The sequence below is a fragment of the Hermetia illucens genome, chromosome 1 (genome assembly GCF_905115235.1).
Source record: "Hermetia illucens chromosome 1, iHerIll2.2.curated.20191125, whole genome shotgun sequence".
NCBI lineage: Eukaryota > Metazoa > Arthropoda > Insecta > Diptera > Stratiomyidae > Hermetia > Hermetia illucens.
In genome coordinates, this window is record NC_051849.1 from 60219363 (window position 1) to 60240702 (window position 21340).

General features: G+C 38.5%; 1 protein-coding gene across 5 annotated transcripts in view; it reads right to left on the bottom strand.

Annotated features, from left to right (window-relative positions):
- The window catches only part of LOC119656007 (cAMP-dependent protein kinase type II regulatory subunit), a 265746-nt gene that overhangs the window by 49549 nt on the left and 194857 nt on the right, over positions 1–21340 (bottom strand). For 4 of the 5 annotated variants that reach the window (XM_038062278.1, XM_038062253.1, XM_038062269.1 and 1 more), the window contains exons 3-4: positions 7615–7799; positions 2817–2917 (exon numbers count right to left, since the gene is read on the bottom strand). In XM_038062278.1, coding sequence (XP_037918206.1) covers positions 2817–2917; positions 7615–7799 — 286 coding nt within the window. Of the gene's footprint in view, positions 1–2816; positions 2918–7614; positions 7800–8188; positions 8341–21340 lie in introns of those variants that run through there. The other variant, XM_038062285.1, reaches the window with a different exon arrangement.

Below are 21340 nucleotides of genomic sequence, written 5' to 3' on the forward strand. Positions count from 1 at the left end.
AACTCTCCAGAATGATGTCATATAATATCGCCTATACCGTTACAAAATTTTGTACTTCTGGGGGGTTTTCGGGTAAATTTCTAAAATATGGTATTATACTATCATTAACTTTATTTGTGCAGATATCGTAATGGGATGTATTTTGAGGCCTAGATTTCGTATAGGTGTATCACGGCATTTTTTGCAGATTTTTGGGTTGGATAGGTTCTGAGAACGAAACTTCTTTTACTTTTTGGGGCACATATTTTGAGTCTTCACTCCCCTGTGTTTCACCCAACAACAAAAAGAAGGCCAGTTTCGAAAACAGATCCATATTCAGTGGAAAAAAAATACACCCCCCTTTGCATGTATGGGAACCTCACCTCAAACTCAGCAGAAAATTATGCCATCCACTTCGGACACCCAAACCACATTGAATCGATTTTAAAAAGGTTTTGGTACACAGAAAACCTTAAAAATGCAGCTGCATCAGAAGCTTACAAAATAGATATATTTCGTTAGAATTTGTCCGATGTCCGTTGGTTTAACTAAATGGAGTAAATATTCCTCAAAGCATGGAAGTGTCCACTTCCAAACGGCATATTGGGGCAAGCTAGCCGGGGATCAATATTTAGTCTGCAAAACAAGATTCTCCTTAACAAAGTGATATTTATGATAAAACAATTTAGAAATACGGCATTCAGCTATAGAGAAGTGCCAGAGTCTTTCATAATGAGCGCACAATTGAACATACTAAGAACGATACCGACAGTGTCCGGATAGCGTAGCGGTTAGGGCGCTAGGCTGTCGCAATGGAAGGTCACTATGTAAATCTTATTGAAGATGGAGGAATTTGTATCTTGGCTGGATATCGAATGTCACTTAACACAGACGCGAGTCAAATCAGAGTAACAACCGCGTACCGTTCTGGTCTAGAATGAATCGCTCTAACACAGGTGCATAATACATTTAAAAAATCATATACTACGAACTATGTATTATACAAATGGAACGATCGTGCACGCAAATAATTCTTAAAATCTACAAAACCTTTCATTCCTGAAGCATCGAGTTTCTGATTTCCAACTTGTTCTGTTTGTTTTGCAGTATCAGATTCTACAAGTGAACGATCCTCAGAAAATTAGAAATATATTCCGTTTTTCAATTGGAGTTTTGACTTCTTCCGTCTTTGTTTGGAATGGAATGATCTCTGTTCGATTAGGATAATATTTTGAAAAATGATTTCTGTACACCCTTTTCTTTTATTTTACTTTGAAACATCCTTAATATCACTACAAGATGGAACTCGTAAGTAACGAACTTTTTTCATCCTTGATGGGTGGTTCCTAGTTCCGCTGGAAGGAATTTATCATCACGCGAGACGATTGAGTCATCAAGTCAATTATTCAAGAAAATCCCTTTCAGGCTATGCCAGTCTATTTTGCTCCGAAACCCTGAGCAAAAAGCTATGCTAGTCAAATATAAGGCAAATAAGACAACCTATAGTATTACTTGCGCAAGATTGTCGTGTCCTATATTTTCAGCCGTACCTTTCAACTATATCTTTTTATTTATAATTGAATAAACAGAAATGCACAGATATCTCCTGTGAGAGGATCAAATAGTTTCTCCGTTAATGTTTTGATTTGGATTATCGAAATCTACTTTTCATCGCCACAGACACTTCGATGCAGAATTTCCCAAAAAGCTGCGCCAAATCATTTTTTTTCCTCTTGGTTTTTCGCATGGCATCAAGACTCTGGAAGCAATTGGTTGCTCGATTTGCACTACTTTCGCGATCTATTTTTGAATTCGAGGTTAATCTTCATTTGACAAGCGTTCCAATTCAGCGACAATATCTTCAGTATTGATATCATCTGAATCGGGGTGGGTAAAGAGAGCTCTCCATTCACAAATGCTGATTGATGGAGCATGTGCACTGCTCATTTCAAAGATAGCTTCTGGCACAACTATTCTTAGGTATCAAAATTGTAAGCTACCACTATCCGTAAAAGATAAATGTAGACATTGCCATTGATGATCCACTAATTACAGATAGGTTTATAAAAACGACTCAGTTAATTTTAGCATCTTAATTTTATATGATAATTTCTTTGACCAGGAAAGCCTTAATTTATAGTTTGGAGAAAAGTCAAAATAGTATTACTCTGAAGTGTTAAGATCTTCGAATTGGAGAATGTGAACCACGAATGGATACGAATCAGTCATAAGGTTACATAAACACCATCAGATATGAGTTACATTCTGAAAAAAACAAATTCCACAATAAATAACGAAAAATAAACAACATTTTACATTCAATTTACATTAATTAGTTATTCTAAAATGACTCAATAGAAATCGTTTCATTTCCATCAACATCATCTTCGTTATCGTCTTGCTAACGAGGAGCTTTGTTAAATTATATTCGAGAGACCATGGAGAACAAATTTCAAATTTGAATATTTCAGGAAAGATTTTTGCAGTGCAAGGACTATCCTCAAGTCTAATTGTAAACATTTTTTTCTTGCATGCTTGGAGTTTTGAATCCATTTCAGAAGAAAAATAAACAAGTACGAATCGGGAATAATTTTGTGTTAATCTGATTTTTTCTCGTTCGCTATGAATAAATTTAAGAAAATTCAATGTAAACTTGGCGAGGGATGAGAATGTTTTTTATCCAAAATCATCTTCAGATACAATAAACGAACAACTTGTCTTGCAACGAAGTGATATAGATATTGTACAGCTGGGCGAATGAGTAATTTATTAAAATGAGAAGAAACTACGGCAATTTTATGTGAACATGCAAAAGAAGGAAATAAATCAATACTCACGATTCGATAACATAAAAATTATCCCCATCGTCTCCTTGCCGAATAATATATTCCTTTGGCAGCACTTTTTTCTCGAACATTGCATCTAGAACTTGGTTCATCTGTAATCAATTAAAGAAAATTATTGTAAAAATAACTGAAAAATTTCTTTTCGCTTCTAGCAATACTACGATAAAATAGCGTAGATAGTTTGGCAATCATAATGGGAATGTCTCGGTTATCTAATTTTCCAGACAAATGTACATGTTGTAGAGAGGTTTCTGTAATTAAATCGCTAATTGCTTGTAATTGCTGGAATATGTAAGAAAGCACCCTAGTTGTGTTTCGCACAGAAGGTTATGCTAGCTTAATATGACAATTCCAAAATAATGTTCAATTTAGATGGCCTCGTGATTTTCTAGATTCCTAGACGAAGGAATGATATAATTCTCCCAAATAAAATGAACATGTTGTCTCTTCGTAATCTGGCAAGCCAAGTAAATTTGCATACAATGTCGTTAGACACAAGATGATCGGGTTGAGACACAAGCCTCGGAAAAATACTAGGGCGTCCACTTCAGTCGACGAGGCAGGATGGGTCCCGTCCTGTCGAGAAATGGGCAAAGGTTCTTGACGAATTTACGGCGTCAGGACGTAAGTTAGTCCGAACAAAACAAATACGTGTTTGTACGCTAAATTTTGGCACCCTAACTGGAAAGACCGAGCAGCTCACAAGAGCCCTCCGGAAAAGGCGCATTGATATCTGCGCTCTGCAAGAAAGCCGATGGTCTGGTGCTAAACCTGCGACAATGATCGCGAACGCGGTAAAAATGGCTATAAACTTCTCTATTTTGGTAGCCCACTCACTCAATATGGTATTGGCATTGCCATTTCAGAGCGTTTCCGTGATGCCATTAAAGAAGTCGAACGATTTGATGATCGGATGATGAAGCTGACTATTATATCAGCTGATCGCACTATTCACTTCTTCAGAACGTACGCACCACAGAAAGGTCGATCTGATGCCGAGAAAAATGCCTTGTCAGGTGCCTGCTGACGACTATATCATCATTGCCGACGACTTTAATTGTCATGTGGGTGAAAAGGCAGACGGTAATAGATGTCATGGGGAAAGGGGTTCGGAGTGCGCAATGAGGGTGGCGAGCGAATAATTGATTTTGCTGACACCCATGACCTTATACTTATGAATACATGGTTCATCAAATGATTGATGAATGCAAATCGACTGTAGCGCACCTCAACATCAAAGAAGAAATCATCTCACTTACGCGATTATCAACCATTACAAATGTGGAATCAAATGAAAGACCCACAAAGTTCTACATGTCAGCGCAACTGTAGTCAAGGAGGCAATAAAACGAATGAAGTCGGGAAAAGTCACATGATCACAATCACTGTTAGCGCCAGTGATCTGCCTAGAACTGAACGATTTAAATACCTCGAGTTAACGCTATCAGCCAATGGAGAACCTGGATGAAGTGGCGTTCTACACTGGTATTCTTTGTGATCGACATATCAACGAACGTTTCAAATCTAAAATTTACCGCAATGTCGTCCGTCCTGTCGCCCTCTATGATTCTGAGTGTTGACTGACTACAAAAGACAATGAACGCCGTCTTGCGGTAATGGAGACGAAGATGTTGCGTTGGACTAGTGGCGTGACACGTTTTGATCACATCCGAAATGAGGATATCCGCGATCGTTATGGGGTTGCACCGATCGTGGAAAAATTGCGGGAGAGGCGTCTTCAATGATATGGTAACGCAATTCGCGCTAACGAGAATTCACTTGCCAAGATTGGTCTGAGCATCGAAGTCAATGGTAAACGACCAAAAGGCCGTCCGAAACAACGGTGACTTGATACGCTGGATAGGGATGTAAAAGCCTTGAGATTGCATCCAGATCAGGCATTTGATAGAGGCAAATGACGAAACCGATCACGACGAACCGACCCCGCTTGAACGGGACAAAGGCTGAAGAAGAGGAAGAAGACTCTGGAGCTAAGGAGCATCATAACACTACAGTACTATGCACAAACGCTTCCGATATAGTGGGGAAGGATATTTTCTACGAGCAATTACACGCAGTTCAGGAGAGGCTTCTTAAAAGTGGCATTGTGATCGCGAGGGGTGATCTGAATGCCAAGATGGGTTCTGACAACACCTTGCTCGGACATGTGACGAAGAAACACGGTTTTGGTGACAGTAACGAAAATGGTGGGGGTTTTTCAATTTCTCATTTTCATCGCCTCGTCATTGGAGGAACGTTGTTCGAGCATAGAGCCTGCCATAAGATCAGTTGGGTTTCAATTAAGCGCAACGGTAGGAACAATCAGATTGACCACTTTGTAATCAACAGTATTTAGCAATTGTCCCCTGGATGCTTGTATAATCCAGGTGTCGTTCGACAATAGGAGACTTATCTTCCTAATCGGACAGCAGATATACTGAGTAACCCATCTGAGAATATCAATGAACGTTGGGCTAAATCAAAACTGCTCTTTTCTGGGATGCTAGGTGGTTGGTCACGTCCCGAAGGGGCATAATAAGATTTGACTGATTACGGAATCGTGGAAGCGGATCGATGAACGGAAGGGGTTGAAAGCTGTATTGACTGCTGCGAGTGACAGTGGTCCTGACGCGCTCGAATTCCGATACTGCGCGAAATCCTGGGAAGTTCAATCTAGTGGAAAGGGAAGCAAAAAATGCCACAGAACGCAATGATTTCAGAAGTGTATACCTTATCACGAAAAAACTTGTATGTGGTCACAAATCTGATGAGGTCGAAAGAACACTTCACTACGGTTCATAACCATGCCAAATCCGGTGAGAGTCTCCTTTCTGTGGATGAAAGAACAAATGGATATCGACTGTTCCTCCAAGCAGAAGTCTGCCCGCAGAGTTATTTATCGTTGTATCTGCAATTACTACCGAACTGCTACTTCCACTTACATGCAAATCTTGGGAATTCCCGACCTTTCCCATAGAGTGGAAGAAGGTGATGATCGTTAAGACTCTAAAGTATAGCACCCGTTTTGAGTGTGATAATTGGAGGGGTATTTATGTGCTCCCTGTCATCGCAAAGATAATACCTAAAATTATTCTGGGACGAATGAAAGATCTCGAAACCTTGATCGACAGAAAGCAAACTGGTTTTCGCCCTGGATCTTCCTGCATTCACCACATCAATACCCAACGAATCACTCCAGAACAGTGCGCAGAGTTCACATCTTCGTTGGAGCTGGATGTTGCCCGACATCCTCCTAATTCTAATCAACAATGACCTTTACAATTGATGATGGGATATTTGTAATAGATATGTAGCTTGTAGATTGTCGAAATGAATACCTAAGCTAACTATTGTAAATCGCGAAGGTTGAGCTATCAAACTAATCGAAAAAGTGGAGATTTTTTTAGCAACTGCACCGATATACCAATAAACAAGCAGATGATTACCACTTTCCTAGCCAGTTCGTGACGGTTTACCAGTTCTCATAACAAAAATTGTCCAAAGGCGAAATAATCTCCTCATTTAACACAGAAACAGAATTTTTGACGACCGACCCCAATAAAAGAGGCACTATCGATGTCAGTACCCACCTGCCCAGAACTAAACGATTTAAATATATCGGATCAGTGTTATCAGCCACTGTTGAACTGCTTTATGAAACTACTTCATATATCAGCACAATTTCAATGAAACGCCATTCAACTACTGAGGTACTTTATGATCCACCCATCAGCGAACGCCTTCTCGCTCTCTGGGGTTCTGAGTGCTGGCCGACTAGAAAAGACCATGAACGCCTCGTCGAGGTAACATAAATTAAGGTGTTGCATTGGAGCAGTGGCTTAATGAAATGAAAACATTCTGATCGATATGAAGTTGCACCGCTGGTGCGAAAATTGCGAGAAAAACGCTTTCGATGGGTAAGTACATGTAATCCGCGTTGACAAGAACCGCTTGCCAAGATTGATCTGAACATCGAAGTCGATGGGAAATGACCGAGAAGCCGGCCGAAAGAATGATGGTTGGTATGTTAGATGATAATTTAAGAGCCCCTCGACTCCATTCAGATCATGCTTGTATCCAAATAAAATGCCGCAATCGATCAAGACGAGCTAACCTCGCTTCTGACCGGGACAAAGGCTGAAGAAGAAAAAGTATGTAGACGAGTAGGTCTATCGACATTGTTATTAACTCGATTATAAAAAGGATTGAAATTAAGCCGAACTACACTAGCTAACACCTCGTAAGGCACTAATTAGTTGCCTATCTAGTCGGGACAAGAACGATACAATGCAAAATAGGTAAAAACAACCAGAACAAATTTCTACTAGGGTCCTTTTTTGCAGTATCTCCTATCTTATTGTAAAGGGAAATGTGTAAATACTAAATTTTAAGAATTATTTTACTTTAACTCTCAGGCTTGAACGAACTTTCGACCCATCACAAAACCGTCCACTCATGTCCTCTTGCACTTACGTTCATGAATTCACTTCCGCTTGGGAAGTGGTCCGTTTTTCTATGATCACGGACGACAAAAGCCTTTTGTTTAACATTTGTCGTTTGATTTCGAAATACTTTCGAAAACTTATGTCGTTTGTCGAGTTTAACCTCATTACGAATACCTTTAGTCACTACTATACATATTGTCCAAGCAGCCATCTAATCTCACCTTTAAGCTTTATAGAATATTTCCCGAAGCATTATTAATTATATGTCGTCCGAGGCATACAAAGGAAACTTTAGAGAACCTAGTGATAGCTTAACAACTACATCATTCTGCCAATTCACTTACCTGCTCTTTATCTAATGATCTAAATAGCAAAATATTTTTGACTGATTCGATAAGTCGAGCTCGCTGTTCATCTGTTTTTGGGAATATTGCTGTTGCACCCTCATCCTCGTCTGGATCATTTTCAGGATCGTATGCTTCCGCAAATACAGATTTACGTCGGCCGGCAAATCTTTGAACAACGGGTTCTAAAATGAAATATAAATGCAATATATTAGAAAATTACCATTTGGAAGTGCTTATATTAAAAAGACAGATAAAAGTTTCGAGGAGAATTTTGTCAAACAAAAACACCCCCGTTCATTTGAAGCGTAGATGTTACATATTCGAAGTTAGAGGTTGAGTATTTTCAGAGTGCGAAATTAAATATAATGAATTCGACAGGGGGCCTCCTCGTATGACTTCGCAATAGTCGGTAGACGACAGTAAAAAAATGACAACAGTGTAATTTTACAGGGAATGAATCAAATACAACGGCATCTTGATAATGTTTCCATATATGTATTATTAATAATAAAATGAACTGCGTATGTTTGACAACACGTAAGAGGACGTTTCCTTTAGTAAATGTTCTTACCAATTAGTAGAACATCAGTCTCCATCATTGTTGTTTTTTTTGTATCGTTGATCTCAGTCTACAATTTATTTATCACTTTCGATATTAATATGTGCGAATATTCACAGTTAAAAATTTACTTGTTTTTGTTCACATTTTATTTATTTTTCTGCACATTTTATTTTATCTGTTTAGATTAAATTTTTAAAAATGTGAAAACACAACTGTTCTTATACCTTGAAAAATGTAAACAAGTCGAAAACCGGAAGCTTGGCGCTTCCAGTATGATTTTCATGTAAGAATATTTGGGTACATGATGATTCCACTTATATATAGAACCTATACTAATAATATACTATTCAACGTACCGAATATTTAATTTAATTTAATGCGAAAGGGCAACTTTGACCTGCTATAACTTTGTTATTAACAGTAAGATTTCCAATAAGCTTTCCAGTATGATGCCTCCTCTTCAAGTTTATCTTACTACAACATTTTACGGATCAGAATGAACTTAAAGGAGTTGACTATAGATTTCCGAAATATAGTAGTATACTAATATTAACTTTATTGAAGTAGATACCGTACCGCGGAGTATTTTTAGGCCTAGATATCAGATTTTTCGGTTGAGCAGTTGTATAGGGACCCACCTCCCAGTGGATTTAGCACCCTAATATGCACTGGATCATGAGAGTTTCCAGACCAAGGTTGCTGTTCATTCATTTATAATCGCGTTTGGAAGCTTATATACTATATGATAATATATTGAAAAAAAAAACAAAAAAAAATCGCAATTTTCGCAAAAAATAAGCAAAATTTCGAATAAACTAAACAGCTTAAATTAAACAATTAGTTTTTTCGGCTCATATGTGTCAAATTTTTCCTTTTGAACTACCGAATCAGCGCTGGTTCAAGGATCGTCAGGACCATCCACTTTACTCGATAAATGTTTAATTTTCTTGGGCAGTTTTTACGCAGTGCAACCATAGCTTCATCGGTCGACGCTACCTAAACTGCTTGGGACACTGATTCTATAGGTGACTTTGAAGGGCAATTTGGCTCTGAAGAAGAGCCGTATGGAAAAAAGTTTTTAGGTCAAATGGACTATCCGATACCATGCTTAACTCATTTTCAACAATTTAGGAACACGTGACCTGGGGACCTAGACCCCTCAACTATCCTTTGAAAAAAATAATCGCCGTGAAAATTCATACTGATTCATTTATTTTGGTTAACACAATTGGAAGTTCAAATAGACTGTGTATTTTCAGAAGACTGTCTAGTTTGATGTAAAGATAAATTCGGAAACGGAGTAAACACATTAGTGGGAGATGTAAAGACTTTGGGATGATTATCAATCACCACCAAATGATAGCACATGATTTCTTACAAAGATATCTAGGAAATACCTCCTTCAGAAAATGTTTCGATCCCGAATAAAGTTGTAGTTATAGAAAAACCAATGAGATTAGTTGGACGCAAAATGAAAAAAACTTGAGCAAGTATATTCCTCAAAGAACTTTTCTAAAATAAAAGCGGCTGACAGCAGTTTTTCATTTAAACATGGAGACATTGTTGGTCGTAATCTTTCGAAAAAACAATTTCACTACTAGAGTTGGATGATTAGGGTTCCGCTCTAGAATAGATATATTTGTCACTAAATAAGGTTTTGTATGAAACAAAACCTTATGAACGCGATACTCTAGTAAACTTTCAAAATATACTTATATACAGTTGTTCACTTTTTCGGGCCAATATTATTATTTTTTCGGATTTGGTAGCTTCACAGAATGAGTTCTCCCTCACTTCATATACATTTTTCGAAACAATAACCGCTTTTGCAACTGATGTCAAAAGTGACTCCTATTTAATAATCGACCAATCAAGATTTGGGGGGATACAAAGCAGAGAGAAGAAGTTTTGCAGTCCCCTTTTGCCCGGAACCTCCTTTAAACTTAACACAAAATCATGGCATGTGTGATATTTCATGGTCACAAAATTTCATACCGATATGTGCAATGGTTTCTTTCACGGAAAACTTTAATAAAAACAACCCTTTCAAAAAGTTGTATCCATTAAATATATTTTCATTGGATGAAACTCCCCAAGCGCAAGCCTTTTCGTAGCTGTTCTAGCCGCTCATACGATATATATCCTAACTTCAAAACATATTTACTCATCTATTATGTTACACATATACATTCAAAGAATATCCTGACATTTCCTTTCACATCTACCTTCATTTCTGAAATATCTCTCCACTTTATGAACCTTCACATTCTTTTCATCTTTTAGATACAATTACTTCTTCAAATGTCAACCCTGTATTGCTCCTTTCAGCAACCCAATTCCATTCAATATTTAGGAAAATTCAATTCGTTCCGCATAAGATAATTCAGTTTATTGCTTCCCGATTAATCTCAAATTAAATTTCAAATAAGTACTTTCAAATCGGGTTAGAACGGATTTACGTTCATAATTATCTATTATTTAGGGCATTACAGTGATTTCATTTTACAGTATTCATCATCAGTGACGCATTCATGTGGAAAACTTTTTCATAAGCGGCAAACGAAAATTCGTTTTGCATATTCAAGATATATTTATAGAGTTTCCATTCATTTAAGATGGAAAAGGATATAGAAAGTGATATTCTGGCACGTGTGGGTGAGTATCCTTTTTGACCGTGTATATACCATAAAAGTCCCTAATGCAATACATAAGGGACATGCCTTCGGGTCCCATTTGATGGCCTTTGGATCAAACCTAAGAACAAAATAGAATCAAAGTCAAGGACGATAGGGGTTTTGATTTTCGCGGTGAATTTAACGAGTATTTACAAAAATAGCTTGTAAATCTCCATGACAATAACATTCACTTTGAACTTTTTCGTGGGGTAGGAAAAACAAGGTGTAAAGTTAAATGTAAACAGCAAATGGTAAACAAATTTTCAGAGAGTGCTTGTATAAAGAACTGAAGGGTGGTGACTATTTTAGGGAGGATTACCTATCTATGTAGATTTATTTTAAGAAGATGTCAAGCAAAGAGCGAGTTTTTTTCCAAGTTTAACACCTAATTTTGTCATGGTTGTGAACGAGAAAGTCCTTTATAAATGCGGAAGAGAGTTGGAGCTACCTACTTCAAAAATGGGTACATAAGATATTTTATGAAAAACCTTGATTACGTAATTTTAAGATAGATTTTGGTTTTGATGTCGGCACGAAATGCTTCAAAATACGAGGTCTATTCAGAAAAAAATGAATACCGCAAATCAAGTTCCTATGGAAATATTGAGCGACACAAAACCTTAACAAATACATCTATACCGTTCCCGACTGTACTAAAAATACTTACAATACCACTCTATCATTATGTTCGGAAAATTAGCCTTTTCCGACACCTAAAAATATTCCTCCCTATAGTCAACTTTTTATACAATTCTGGGGTAAATTAGCGTTTGTTTATGCCAATAAACGACGTCAGCTTTGAACAAGGCGGGAAACCGGAAGCTGGGCGCTTCAGTTATGAATGGTTTTGTTTGCTTCTTCTGTAAGTATATTTAAGTGTAGAACTATCCCATTTTTACGTAGCCCGTTATGTATAAGCATTTAGCATGTCTGAGTACCCACTTTAGTGTGATATTGATATTCAGCTGCAGTAAATTTACACGGTAAAGTAAATTTTGAGCTACTGTAACTTTGCTACTAATGGTGTGATTTTGATCAAACTTAATATGCTTCATATTATATTTTATACTACCACCAACTTTTATAATCAACTCAATTTCCCCAAAAATATGGTAATATACTATTATTAACTTAATTTAAACAGATATCGATGTGGAGAGTATTTTGAGACCTGGGCACCATATAGAGGCAGCTTCATGATTTTTTTCAGATTTTTTGGTTGGGTAGTTTCTGAGAATGGGTCCGTTAAAGAAATCACCACTTTCGACCCCTCCTACTCCCCGCCTTTGTAATAAATCTCAAAACTAAGACTGGCTTCGAAAAGTACTAATCATTTCATTCATTTGATACCCCACATGACTACATTCGGTGAAAAAAAAAATTTACACCCCTCTTTTACATGTATAAATCTCAACGTTGAATGATATCACTCACTGCATGTCTGGGGGTCCACAGTTCCCACCTTTTCACCAAATTTCGTGCTAGCCGGTATAGCCGTTTCTGAGAAAAGTCCTTGTGACAGACAGACAGACAGACAGACAGACATTGAACCGATTTTAATAAGGTTTTGTTTTGTAAACAAAACCCTAAAAAGTCACAAGGAGATGTTAGCCCTTAGCATCTCAATTGGGTCATGTCGAAATTGCAAGGATCGCAGCAAAATTTCCTCGAATGAGTCTTTACCAGCAACTCTCTGAAATTGTTAATAACGATAACACATTCATGCAAAAATCATAACGAGAGGCAAAAGCCGTATTTACAGTTACACATGTTCCATGTTCCACAAAAGGCATGTCTGCCTAAATCCTATATTAACATAATGCTCACTGTTTAATTTCTGGCTTTATTGGAACTGTGTACTTTAAATGATAACCTTCTAGTAGTAACCTTTGGTATTGACAGGCTATTGTACAAAATTTACGTCAGGCTGCATGACGAGACAATTGAGCTTGTTCCCAACGTACTCGAGGACTGCTAGGACTGCAAGTAAGTCTAGGACTTCGACGAGCATTTTCTAGGCACTTTTTATAGCGGCTATCAGTACTGCGAATCAATGCACATAATTTCTGTGCCACCATGGATTACTAGTAGATCTAAATAATAGATCCCTTATTGACTTCAAATTCTCCGTTAAGTTATCAGGAATAATCTCAACCTGCAGAGTATTTCCAGAACTTCAGAAAGCTGTTGGTCTTCGCCCCTTCACATATCCCATTCCACTCTTCTACGAATTTGCGCATTCTATCGCAATCTGCGGTATTTTCTCGGCTTGGAACTTAATCCAGGCGTGTCACCAAAACCCTGCAGTTCCCAAAACGGCAGAATGCACACCTTTTGGACTATTCGAGTTCACTAGAATAACATTTGGACTGTGCAATGCGGCACGAAACTGTCAGATTCATCCACTCTGTGCTATGAAATCTCCGCATTTATTTCGTTTATTCGGATGCTCGCGTCATCCTCTAAGTCCGAGCAGGTTCCTGGGTATGTTAAACTTTTCCCGCTTTCCTTGTCCAAGGCCGCCCACTGTAAATCAATTTTTAATGCCGAAGACCGAAGACTCCCGCCTGATTACGTGGTCTGCAGAACCTGCCCAGGCATTTGATACCACCAGGCAACAGCTGGTGGAAGCTACACTTCTGGCATTCACTCAGTAAAATGCACCCCTAGCCGTATTCGTGGATGCTTCATATATCGAAGCAGGAGCTGCTTTTCACCAAAAGTTGAACCAAATTTGGCACGTCTTCAGCATATTTTCCAAGCAGCTGAATCGCACATCTAAAGTCGAAAATCACACCCAATAACAGCTACAACGATGAAATCCATGTAAGGTTGTTGGCAGCCAACAGCCAACATAACGGCGAAATCTGAGTGATACCATGAACGTCAGCCCTGCCTAAGATTGAACGATGGCGTAGGACACTACGTCAGGCAAATTTTAGTGATATCGAATTGGTGTACCTCCGCACAAAAGCGGGATATCTGGAGTTCCTTATTCAGGCAGGCCTATATCGAATGCCGTTGATGATGATGATGAATCCCGCTCAACGGAACTACATCACCTACAGCCAGGTACCTTGCAATTGAATACTTCCGGCATTTCCTTGGAGGCAAACCATTCACAGATTTCACCGACCATATACCACTCACTTTTGCTTTGAAACATAAGCCCGACAAAGCGTCACCTCGCCAACTTCGGCACTTGAGTTGTACCAGCCAGTTCACTTCCGACATTTAATACGTGTCCGGAAAGGATAACGTAGACGCTTTCTCATGTGTTGCACCGTCGATCTCCCTGCAATGGCGGAGGTGCAGAAGAAAAACGCAATTCTTCAGAATCTCAGGACCAATTTTAAATACACAATTAGGGAGTTTCCCATCTTCGGTTAAATCTGCAGTATATACCGCGAGACATCAGAAAAAGAAATAAGGCTGATTTCCGCAAGGAAATATTCCGTGCCGTTCACAATTTAGCGCATGCAGACATATGGACAACGAATCGGTTAGTTACTCCAAAATACTGGCCGTCCATAAACAGGAACATTAATTCCTGAGGCAGACAGTAAATCGCATCACAGAAGTGTAAAATTACATAACATATGACGAAAGAGGTAGATGTGTTCCGTCGGTAAACCAATCGCTTTCACACAATCCGAATATTGACTCACAATCATTGATAGGTTCACGCGGTGGCCTGATGTGATACTCTGGAAGACATTCCTGTACAATCGTCTGCCGAGGCCCTCTGTCGAGCGAGAGTGGATTCCACCTTTCACTATTTCCGCAGTTATATAATAATTAATGACCAAGAAATGCAATTAGAATCCTCCTTTTTCGCGGAGTTAGGTAAATTCCTCGATATCAAAAGTCACCGGACAACCACGTACTACGCAGTCCAATGGGATGCTTGAAAAATGACACAGGACGCTAAAGGCGGTATAATAGCCCATGACAACCCTTTTTCGCCGCAACTTCCGCCACTCGTTCTATTTGGCCTCCGGATCGTGAAGAATTTCCTGGAAATCTTGTGCCCAGGGATCTCGACTCCTGCACGCACATCCTAAATAGAACGGACGCCTCCCGGAGACCACTGCAGCCACCCTACGAGGCGTTAAGAACGCCTTCAATTGTGAACACTGTGGAAAGAATTGGACATGACTATATATATAAAATAATGTATTGAAAGTTAGTCAGGGAAATACCAGTGAGCGCCCCGTATTATTAGAATAATTTAGGGAGTGAAATTGTTTATTAATTGTATATCGCATAAAGCATTAGAAACTACAATGTAATGGTTAATAATAAACAGTTATCCAGAACAACAAGTTAAATTGATTTTAGTATAATACTTATCTTAAGTGAAAACCGCTAGAGTATCCCATTTTCCATATATAGGCATCACCAATTGGCATATCTCCATGTCAATTTATTTTCATGGAATTCACGGCGTAATTTACACTGTAATTTTCACTTTTCAGCTACCTCAGGGAAAAATGATTTGTGTACGAATAAGAGTTATACATGTATTTATGTAACCCTCATAAGTGCGTTGCGTGTCGTGCCACCGAAAGGTAGCATTTAAAAGTATGTTTGGGAGATATAATTCTCTTGTGTACAAGATATACATTTTTCATGGACCGAATTGGATTTATTATTACACTTCCTCAAATATCATGCCTTAAGCACAGCAGAACATTTATTTGCGTAAGAAATGGACAAAGGCAGGAAGAGGAACTTTTTCTTTGGTTTCCCCTCGCGAATGGAATGGGAATCCGGTACAACATTTTTTCACTTCTGTCCTCGTCACAAAAGTGATTTACTGAAAACAAGATGATTTTTGGAGAATCCTATTTCCATGGAGCGCAAAGTAAATTATCTTTTCCGTAGAGATGTTGATGGAATTTCGAAGAAACGGTAAGGGGATCGGCGGTAATCCGAATCCTTTCTAGAAAATTATGGCAAGATATTTGTTTCAGCCTAGATATATCCAGAGAATGAAATACGAAGAAAACTTGTCTTAATTAATCATGAAATACTTTAGTCATTAGGAAGAATAAATTTGAGTAGACGGAAAAAAACTTCTATTTCAAGAGATTAAAAACAGGACGACATCAGATTCGTTATCGGGATCTTAAATATCCTACCATAAAACCTGCTCCAAATTTATGGCTGAATCAATGCAAGGATGAATAAAGTCGATAATTAGAAGTGAAAAGTGGTCATTTCTGCCTGAATAATTTAACTATGGTAAACCAATCGGACACGCTCTAGTTGCGATCACGTATGAAGGGGCCTTCCTTTAACTCAACACAAAATCGTGCCACTTGCTGCAACTAAAGGTTTCACAAACACTGAATTTCGTAGGAATAGGTTAATTCGTTTTCAAGTAAATTGAGTGTAACAGACAAACGAGCAAATAGAATCCATTTTAATAAAATTTTGTCCCATGTACAGCAGCCAAATAGACTAGGAAGAATCTGAAGGCTGTCCAGTCAAATTACGTATATCCGAAATAGCTCACCACTCAAATTGAATATGAAGTATGGAAGGGACTCAAGCCTAATCTTGTTAACATGGCAGTTTGGCACCGGACCAATTCCTTGCAATTTTATTTAACCCTCGAATATTTGTGTTAACTTTTACAGCAATGTCTTAAAACGCGCATTGCGTTTAGGTTTTTGCTGGGTGCAAACCTTTCTTCTTTGCCCATATTGGTTTAAGAAGCCTCTAACGATATGGGTTTCCCGAAAAGTTTCCTTGTCCAAAAAAATCTTTCTTTGTATTTTTTTTGAAGAATGAAAGTTGTTCTGTTCGATGTTGTGGGACGTTTTCTTCAATACTTTTCCATTCTTGGAAAGGGTATAAATTGGGTACTAATTATATCTTCCCGTCAGTAGTACTAAATTCTCGCTATAAGAGGGGGCCCGAAAGGCCAAAAATCTGTTTCCGACCGTCATTCCCTTAATGAACTTAATTTATCCAATTTGATTAATCAAAAAAGGAAGCAAAAATTGTGCTTTAATTTGAATTTAAAACAAGTCGGGAAACCGGAAGCTGGGCGCTTCAGGTATGAAAGGTTTTGTGTATTTCTTAGTACGTAGCACGTAATAAATGCATATATTATGTGTAGTTCGGATGATATTGACATTCATAGTCTTGAATTTGTAAGGAAGCGACAACTTTGACGTATTATAACTTTGTTAATAATAGTGCTATTTCGCCCAAACTTGGTGAGATCATGCTCTATGTTATACCCTATATTACTATTACTATTAAGGGGGGTTTTGCTGCCAATTACTAAAAATTATGGTAATATACTATTATTAACTTTATTTGTACGGATATCAGTATGGAAGGTATTTCGGAGCCCAGGCACTACATGGTGCCTGGCAGCCTCCTGATTTTTTTCAGATTTTTCGGTATGATAGTTTCTGAGAATGGCCCCCTTAAAGGAATGGTCACTTTCAACCCCCCGCACTCCACACCTTTCCAACAAATGTCAAAACTAAGACCGGGTTCGAAAAGTACTAATCGAGACCTTTAATTTGATACCCCACATGAGTATATTTGATGGAAAAAAAATTTACACCCCCGTTTGCATGTATGGGGACCCCCCCTTAGATTCGACGTAAAAGGATGTAACTCACTGTATGCGTGAGCGTTCACAGTTCCCATCTTTCTACCAAATTTGGTGTCAATCGCTATAACCGTTTCCGAGAAAAATGCGTGTAACGGACAGACAGACAGACAGACAGACGGACAGACAAACAGACAGACAGACAGACAGACAGACGGTAAACCGATTTTAATAAGGTTTTGTGTTTACACAAAACCTTAAAAAGTGCCTTCTTAAAGCTTTTGTTTTTTTTTGTTGATTTGCTATCTGTTATAATAGTGTAATATAGCCTCAGATTAGTGTTGCAGGGCTTTTAAATTGATATTTGAGATCTTTTGGTTAGGGATTTCTAGCTCCGGCCAAGTTTTGGTCTGAAGTGCGGGCTGATTTACATTCCATACAATCCCCACCCACCCACGATGTGTTTTGCCAATTATAAAAGGGAACGCACTACACCTGCAAACCAGACCAAAAAACTAAACTTAAAACGCGTGTATAGGCGAGCAAAAGTTAAATCGCTTCGACAATATGTTCTCAGTGCTGGAAAAGTCCTTCCAAGGAACGAAGGACTATCCAAATCCGCTAATTTGGCCAACAGAGTAAAACAACTACACTGGCCACACACTGGCCTGTCAAATCGTGAGTTCTATTAAAACCCCAAATCCTCACCTTTTTGGAAACTCCTGGCCTGGTGGGGTACATAAAGATTAAGCATAGGTTATTATAATGTGCTTATTGTCTATAGCGGTTTAAATATTTATTGTATCTTAGGTTGAGTTAGGCTGCAGTTTTTTCATTACATGTATATTTTCAACTATATAGACTGTCCCGTTCACGATGGTAGAAATTTGTTGTTTGGGGAAAATTCGTCTATGGAATGAGCATTCTGTCTTTTACCTTTACCGAGTTATAGCGTTTTTCGTGAATACTGTCAAAAAGCTAGACGTTCCCAACGAACTCACAGTTTTTTACTCCCTCAATCATACCATTTTCGGAAACTACTTAAAATTTGTTTTTCTCAATTGGAAAAGTCATCATCACTTGGAATATGTACCGGTACAAAATTTAAAGAAATTTCAAAATCAATTTTTCATCCAAATTTTAAAATCCAGTATCCCAACGGTGCTTTAAACTTAAAAACCTGAAAAGTTAACAAAAGCTGCTAATTATGTTAGGTTTCAATTGACATGTAAAAACGGTGGACTTAATTATGGAAAATTTACGAATTTTAGACATTAAATGGGAGAAAACGTGAGAACCGGTTCGGTCACGCTAATCCCAGAGAAGAAAAGAGACAGCGTCTGATGAGTAGCCTCTGCCCTGATACGAAATCGTTAGCCGTCTTCGATACCTTTTAATATTTTGATATTAACGTTTTGTGTGTTTTGTTGTGGGGTATCAAATGGGTCTCGGTTAGTACTTTTCGAAGCGGTGTTAGTTTTGATATATGTTGGAAAGGCCGGGAGTGCAAGGGGTCGAAAGTGATCATCAATTTCACAGGGCCATTCTCAGAAACTGCCAAATCGAAAAATCTGAAAAAAATTAAGAGACTGTCACTATATGGTGGCTAGGATCCGAAATACCTTCAATACCGATATCCCTTCAAATAAAGTTAATAATAGTATTATATTACTATAATTTTGAGTAGTTGGCTGCAGAACCCCCTTAAGTTCATCCTAGTACCACGAAATTTTGCAGCAACGCATAGATAATATAATATAGAGCTAATAGAGATAGTATAGAGATAATATAGAGCTTGATCCTACCAAGTTTGGTGGAAATTGCACTAGTTATAATAGGTCAAAGTTGTCACTTCTTTGGAAATTCAAGATTTTGAATGTCAATATCACACCAAAGTGGATATTCTCACATAATATATGCATATATTAAGTGTTACGTACTAATTCACGCTCAAATGTCTTTTTAAAGGAAATGCACAAAACCTTTCATATCTGAAGCGTCCAGCTTTCCCGACTTGTTTGAGTTTTAATTTGGGAATAGCAAATTGAACTTGCGTTTGTGGATATGATGCTACCCCATGCAGTTGTAGCACATCAACACCGAAAATCTGATGTCTGATATGTCCATAGGCAGGGCACTCACATAGAAAATGTTCTATGGATTCCGCTTCTTCATTACAGGATGGACACGTATCATCTGGGAGAATTCCATTTCTAAACGAATATCCAGCTAGTGAATTATGACCTGTCAAAATGCCAATAATACTTCTACAAGTCATCCTACTTTTCGACAGGATAAACTTTGCAGTCTGTTTGTTTGGTTCTGAGAGGAAAAGTTTGGTGTGTTTAGCAGCAATTAAGGCTTAGCCTGTCATTATGGGCAGCTTGCTTGTTTTCGATAACAGCATTAGCAGTATGTTTGTTTTCAAAGTTCAATCGATTTCTACACCTCTGAACCACTTTTCAGGTGATCAAAGGACTGCTCAACGCCCTCAATGCAGCGTGACTATCGCTACAGGTTGGGATGCGCCTGCCCTTCAATCGCTCGTCAATCATCCAGGTTGCCACCTTTAGGATTGTATACACTTCAGCCTGAAACACCGTGGAATATTGTTCCAAAGGAAAAGCCCACCTCTCGCTTTTATTCGAGAGGTAGGCTCCTGCTCCAGAATCCTTTTTTGTTTTTGAGCCATTAGTGTAGAAAACTTCACTATTTCCACGCATTCTTCTGGTTCGTCCCAATTTTCTCTTCGTTTCAAGATAACTTCATATATTCTACCAAACAGATGGATTCAGTTCTCCTAATAACTCTTCGAATGCTTCCATTATTTCCCCATAGATCTAATCGAATTATGATGAGCTTGTCTCATTGCAGTGCTCTGAATAGACGCATCCAAGGGCTGCAAATTGAGTAATGGCAACGGTGAAACCCAGCCACACCATTCTTTGCAGTGTGACTAGTTTACAGCAAAAACTGTTTTGTTTCACCTTTAGCCACCACACTACCGATGCATAAGCGAACATCGGCCTAATGATAGCAGCATATATCCACATTATTACCTGAGGCCTAAGTTTCCATGTCGAGACAAAAGTCCACCTACACAGCCCATAAGCAGTGAGAACTCATTTCATCTTTATCTCTACATGTTTGTTCTAAAGAAGCTTCTAGTCTAGAATAACTCCCAGATATTTCACTTCTTCAGAAAGTTGAACGGTTGTAACCTCCTCTCTGGAAGGCAAAGACCATTGAGTTTCCTCCTTTTTGTAAATAATATCATTGTATTTTCTTAGATTTACTGAAAGGCCATGCCTGAGACACCAACTGCCAACCGAAATCTCGACCAACAACTAGCACAGTCAAATCATCCGCATAAGCTTGAACGGGTAAAACAAAATTGTTGTTATCTGCACCGACTTTTTTGCCGGCTAAAAGATTATTAAGGTCGTTTGCTACCTTTTTATGGTTTTAGGTAAAACGAAACCTCATTAAAACTGAAATGGTTACTCCCATTGAAATGAAATTTGGTTGGAAAAGGGGGCAGTAAACTTCCACGCATACAGTCAGTAATATCGATCTGCGTTGAGTTTGAGGGTCCCAACACATACAACCCTCAAACTCAACGTAGAACGATAGGATCCCAAACCATGCAAGAAACGTACAAACTGTCTTCATCCAGATCGAGCAAGCGGCGTGAAATTTTGGGCTGCACATCAATGAAAGCAAGGCAAAAGATATGATGGCAACGTCAGCACCAGAAACTAATCAACCAACAACATCAAACTGCACTGGTCAAACGTGCGCACGGTTGTTGGCCGCCAACAGAGCCTATTTTAGCTTCCAAAAACTGTTCCGCTCGAAACGTCTCACCATAGGGTCAAAGCTCTTACTGTACAAGAAATGATCTTGCCA